A 5,473-nucleotide genomic window follows, 5' to 3' on the forward strand; every position below is an offset into this window, starting at 1 on the left:
CAGCTGTCACCCACGTATGTGTCTCCGCTTGGACTCTACATCCTGTGTGGTATCATATCATGACACCTTCAGAAAACTCTAGCATCCACCGAGAGGTGGTTTGAGATCATAGCACGTGAATTTCAGGACAATAAACGAGCTGACACCAGCAGAAATCAAGGCAAGTTACCCCACAGTTGGTGTTTTCTACTGCTGCAACGGGATGGACACGGCTGCCTGCCACGACGGTGAGATATATTTTCTCACCTTCACTCCACGCAATCTCGTTCCGGAAGAACAACCCAGTCGCAATTCGCAAATGACCGTCTCCCACGGCATCTGCAGGGCGCGGGCTACGAAATGATCCGGGTGGGAGCACGCGTGAAGTACGAACGAGCGCGTGCACCACGAGCGCTCCAGCCCATCCGTCCACCCAACAACCAGGAAGCGGATCATGTCAAATCACGACGCAACCATAAAATAATCCTAGAAACTGGGATCAGTAAGGTGGGCAAATGATAGAGTATGTGTAGAATCGAACAGGTCATTTCGAATCCAGAGGCGGAAATTTTGCACATATACATGACGATTTTGTTAGTAGAGAATTTTTTGCTAGAGGACGGTTTTGTTGGAAGATTTATGAAAAGTTTACACGTTGTCTACACGTTTTATGCATTTTTCCACGCTGGGAACTAGCACTGCTGCGGCAAGTCGGTAGGGCCCCAGAGCTTAAGCGCACGCTTATATAGAACTGCTAGCTAGGGAGTGTGGTGTGGTGTGGCCGTGTGGGTGAGGTTCATCCGTCAGAGGCCTAATTGTTGGAGAGGCAGGGCGGACGCAGGCTCCTCGCGAGGCTGTGCCGGCGGGTGGCAGCCACGGCGAGGCTGGGCGGCCGTCCCCGGCGTCCGGCGGAGCCCTTCGCCGGCGCCGGCGAAGCAGAGGCGAGGCAGCCGGCGACGCGGCGGCGACAGCGGCGGCACCGGCAGATGGGGGCGCGCGTCATGGCGTGGTGGCGGGCAAGGGTGGTCGCGCCCATGCGCCGCGCCTGCAGGCTCGCCGTCGCCGCCGCCCGCGCCCGCGTCCGCAAGGGCGGTACGTAAGCCACCACTACTCGCTACTCTGCTTTTCTTGGAACTGCCACTGAAGCGTGAACTGGATCGATGAACTTCGTAGAAATAGTAGTACGTACAATGCAATCGACCCGTTTTCCTAGACTTTGCATGTTAGCTTAGGCAGGCTCAGGCATGCATCTAGCTAATGCGACCGCAAAATCATCATGACTGAACCAATTAATCTCCGAGACCAAAATTTGCGGAGCCGTCGTGCTTAGTTTTTTTTAGAGAAGACACTCAAATGGCATCTTATAGTACTACTCAATCAAGAATATACCCAATAGTTAATGGAAAGACAATAAGATTCGTGGTCAGTTCATGGAACCAGAAGATAGTAGCAGTGCTCCAAAGAATTAGGTGAAGGAGCATTATCACAAGAAGCAAACAAACGGATCAGAGAGATCGGCCATGGTCCATGCGCGTTATCTTTTTGCACGCTGCTGCACACCAAAGGACTAGGGACACGTTATCTCGTGCTTCCAACCGCCCATTTCCATTATGTACTTTGGACCACCTAATCTAATCCGCAGCCCTTATGGTGGTTACGCGGATACATCACCCGGTATTCTCTCTCTGAAATAGGAGTATATAGTAGTACACAATGCAAATAATTTGCTGCATAATGTAGTATTTAGGAGTACTAACACACTGCTTTAATCTTTTCTTTTTTGCGAATTTAGTAAATAGGAGTACTAACACACTGCTTTAACCTTCGTGTATGGGATGAATGGTATGCAGAGTGCGGGGTCCTGAACCTTCACCAGGACGTGCAGACGTGCGGCTACCACGACGTGCAGGTGATGTGGGACATGCTCAGCTCCGACAAGGAGGCCGCTGCCGCCGCCTCGGCGCCGGCGAAGCAGCAGCAGCGGCGGCGGAAGAGGCCGTTCTGGAGGCTGCCTCCGTCGTTCTGGCCCGCCCGGTCGCCGCGCGCCGCTGCAGCGCAGTGAGGCGAACGGCGTACGAGCTGGTGCCTGGCAATGTGGACAGAAGGCATATATCATGGCACCCTGCCGCTGTCATGCTGCTGCCTGCCATTGCGCCCCGAGTTCATGGCAATGATCCCTGCGACCAGACCAGCCCGACCATGCATGTGTATACAAGATTATTGTATAGTTTTTGGACAGAGCAATTGAGTTCTGCTCTTATCTGGTGTTAATTTGCCCGTGCTCTGGCTTGGACAGAGCAGTTTGGACTTTGGACTTTGCCCCCATCGATATAGAGTCTTTGACATCTTTATGCAGGGGCAGCTTTAGGCCCTGTTTGGTTCATAAGTCTTAAGACTTTTTTTTAGTCTCAACTTATAAGTCCCAAGTCCCTAAAAAGTCCCTATTTGTTTGGTTTCTGGGAACATGGACTAAAAGACCATATTACAACTATAAGTCCCTATAAGACTCTCCTTGAGAGTCTTATTTCATAAGTCTCAAATGCCCACCTTAAGTCCCTATAAGTCCCTCCTGTTTGGTTTAGATGGGACTTATAGGGACTTTCTTAAGTCCCTAAACCTATAAGTCCCTGAAAACAAACACCTTCTTAATCTTTATGCGGGGGATTTTTTCACGGGATCAACGGCCAGGCTAACGTGGGATTGGAAGTTGGGGATGAGGCGGGCCCCACCCCATTGAAAATCAGAGGGGAGAGGTTAGTTTGTGAGAAAGATTAAGTAAAAGCTTCATAATCGTCGGTGCATGTAGGTTTATTGAATATTCAACATGCAAGACGAAAGTCATGGAAGAAGTTTTCCCCTCGTTCGCTCACGCTGCTTCCACGGTTCGGTTTGAGCGAACCCAAGACACCGCCTTCACGGCCGCGTGGACAGTGTGGGGCCGGCCGTAGCATCGGTGGCGGCGGATCTAGGGTTCTCCTGCCAAGATTCTTTCACTGCTGGTGCTGGTGGCTGAGGCGTCCAACGGCGTGGTTGGGGAAGACCGGAGGTGCGGGAGCGTGGTGGGCCTAGGCATGGCCGGGTCTGGTGCCAGTAGCCTGGGCTGGCTCTGTCAGGCGGCCGACGGGGCTGGGCGTGGCAGCATGACGCTGGGGCCCATAGTCCACCCCGGGCTTGGTCTGTGTGATGTCTTGCGCGGCGGCGGTGGTCGTGGTTTGTTGTGGGCGCGGTGGTGGTGGTCGCGCAATGTGCGCGCGGTGGAGGTGAATCTATGGTGCGACTTGGATCTGGGCAGAGGCTGCGATGCCCTATTCTTGATCTGGTTCGTGTGGTGGTGGCGGAGGTTGTGCTACGAGATGTGCTCTCCTCCCGTTGCGGTGGCCGTCTCATTTGAGGAGCTCCGGACTTGGGATTTGTGGTCTGGGGTTGGGAGAAATCCTTGCTTCGCGAGTCCGAGGCTAACAACAGCGACACCCGTGGGCTTCGTCCCCTCCGTGGAGGTATTGTCTTGGCTCCGATCCGACTCCCTTGTGCTAGGGGGGGTGGGGGGGTCCGACCTCGGACAAGGCGATGGCGGTGTTACGGCATCAATCTCTCCTTGAAGGCATCGCCTTGTTGCTCGAGGAGTCCCGATGGTGCAGCTCAAGTTGCTGGTGGCAATTGCTCTGGGCTTGGGCCTCCGATGTGCAATGTACATCGTCGCCGAAGCTCTCTCGACGACGCCCACTCAAGGTCTGCCTAAGCCTTTCCATCGCTACGACGACTTCCTCTTGGCGCAAATGGGTGTGGGTACGTTGGTTTGTGGTGTCCTCAGGTGTTGGTCTTGTTCTAGTGGTCTTCGGTGTCAATTGTGACGCAGCTTGGTAGCTCTGTGATTTGCCTCACTAGTCATCAACCCGTGCAACGCACAGGCTAGGGTTTTAGAGAAGATACATATCATTGAATCTAATAGTCCAAAATTCAAAATGAAAAAAACACAACATTCTTCTTGGAAAACTATTTACAATGGAGAGTTTTTCAATACTATTTGCAAAGATGAATTAAAATATATATTTATATTTTGGAAATAGCTTTGTAAGATAGGTTAGCTTCTCAAGTATATAAAAATGGTTGCCTTTATTCCATACTGATCACTAAGAGTTGTAAAAATAGGCAGGATCGAGTAAGCGGATCAGAATTATATTGCGGGGAAAATCATTGAACATGTCGTATTTCATTGTAACAATACGGAAGGACAATGAACGGAAATTATAAACAATTATCAACAGGTGAAGAGAAACTTTTGGGGAAAAACTCTTACGCATATTACAAATTACAAACAATAATTAAAGTAAATGCCATCAATATCATAATAACATAATCATATACATGACAAATAAAAAATGCTTGATATATTTGTTTAAATCATAAGGGGTGGGAGACAAATATTTGGATTATAAAGACTATGTATCCAGCAATGTATTTATCCCATGGCTTTCATTTCTAATGAGTCATACACATTGGCAGTACACATACCCTCTAGTTTTGGAATTTATTTTTTTATAAATCTAGTTTTGAAACTTATTTGCACTGGTATCCTGTGCGTGTCATCTTACAGAAATAAGATAGGAACAGAAAGAAAAATTGCATCCATCTGAGCATATCAAACTTAAGGCACAGTACATGTGCGCACATAAAGGTAGTTGCAGGAAGTAAACAATGTCGCATGTTTTGAGTTCAAGACAGAAGTAACTGGGCATTTCAAGGGAAGGATAAATTAAATATGTGGTGGTAAAACTATTTGGCATTGTGAAAATGCTTTTGTGTATTACTATTGGCCGGGTGCCATCGAATATGCCTGCTCACTTCTCTTGTGATTGTAATCTGGAAAAAATTTACTACTACATTGTCTTAGCCATGTCATTGCTTAAACAGTAGCACTGAAGTTAGATGCAAGTACTCAAGTACCCGAGGCATAGTTTTAAATAGCGGTTTATGGCATTCTTGGTTTGGCACTAAATTGACGATTTGGCGCGCTAAATTGTACACGATGCGTTTAGCGCGAGCCCCTCCAAACGCTATAGCAGGGTAATAGTGCCGAGATAGCGCTATTTAAAACTACGATCAGAGGTCCTAAAATGTTATAAGACTGTGTTCAGGTAATAAGAAATCTACAAACTATGGATTGTTTAAACAATCAAATTGTTAGCTAGTAGAGTGTAGTTACAGAAATATTAATTTTCTGAAACCAAGTTCTATAAGCATTCTCGTGTAGTCAAAAAAGCCTAAACATGCATACATATCGCCTAGCATGCTAATGTTGAAGGTATACACACATGTAGCACAACTGTGTGTAGTTTGTACAGTGTCATCATGTTGCCACTTGCCAGAATATTAAAAGAGGAAATTATCAAGGTGCTACTGAAACTTGTAATTTACTCACTTTTTTGCTTGCTTGACAATTGCTTATTGGCCATCCAAGTGTTCATTGTAATAAAAATTCAAGATAAGATAGAGA

General features: G+C 48.0%; 1 protein-coding gene across 1 annotated transcript; it reads left to right on the forward strand.

Annotated features, from left to right (window-relative positions):
• Window positions 1–757: 757 nt before the first annotated feature.
• On the forward strand, window positions 758–2,324 carry LOC123166111 (uncharacterized). Its single transcript, XM_044583876.1, has 2 exons — window positions 758–1,071; window positions 1,830–2,324. The coding sequence occupies exons 1-2, from the start codon at window positions 966–968 to the stop codon at window positions 2,039–2,041; spliced, it is 318 nt and encodes a 105-aa protein (XP_044439811.1). The 5' UTR covers window positions 758–965; the 3' UTR covers window positions 2,042–2,324.
• Window positions 2,325–5,473: the final 3,149 nt, after the last annotated feature.

This window comes from Triticum aestivum, chromosome 7D (assembly GCF_018294505.1).
Source record: "Triticum aestivum cultivar Chinese Spring chromosome 7D, IWGSC CS RefSeq v2.1, whole genome shotgun sequence".
Taxonomy (NCBI): domain Eukaryota; kingdom Viridiplantae; phylum Streptophyta; class Magnoliopsida; order Poales; family Poaceae; genus Triticum; species Triticum aestivum.

Bases quoted from the DNA above. Each gene is read 5' to 3' on its own strand.
- LOC123166111 (XM_044583876.1), top strand. From the start codon at position 966: ATGGGGGCGCGCGTCATGGCGTGGTGGCGGGCAAGGGTGGTCGCGCCC. The intron at 1,072-1,829 runs GTACGTAAGCCA...AATGGTATGCAG, and splicing joins CGCCCGCGTCCGCAAGGGCG to AGTGCGGGGTCCTGAACCTT.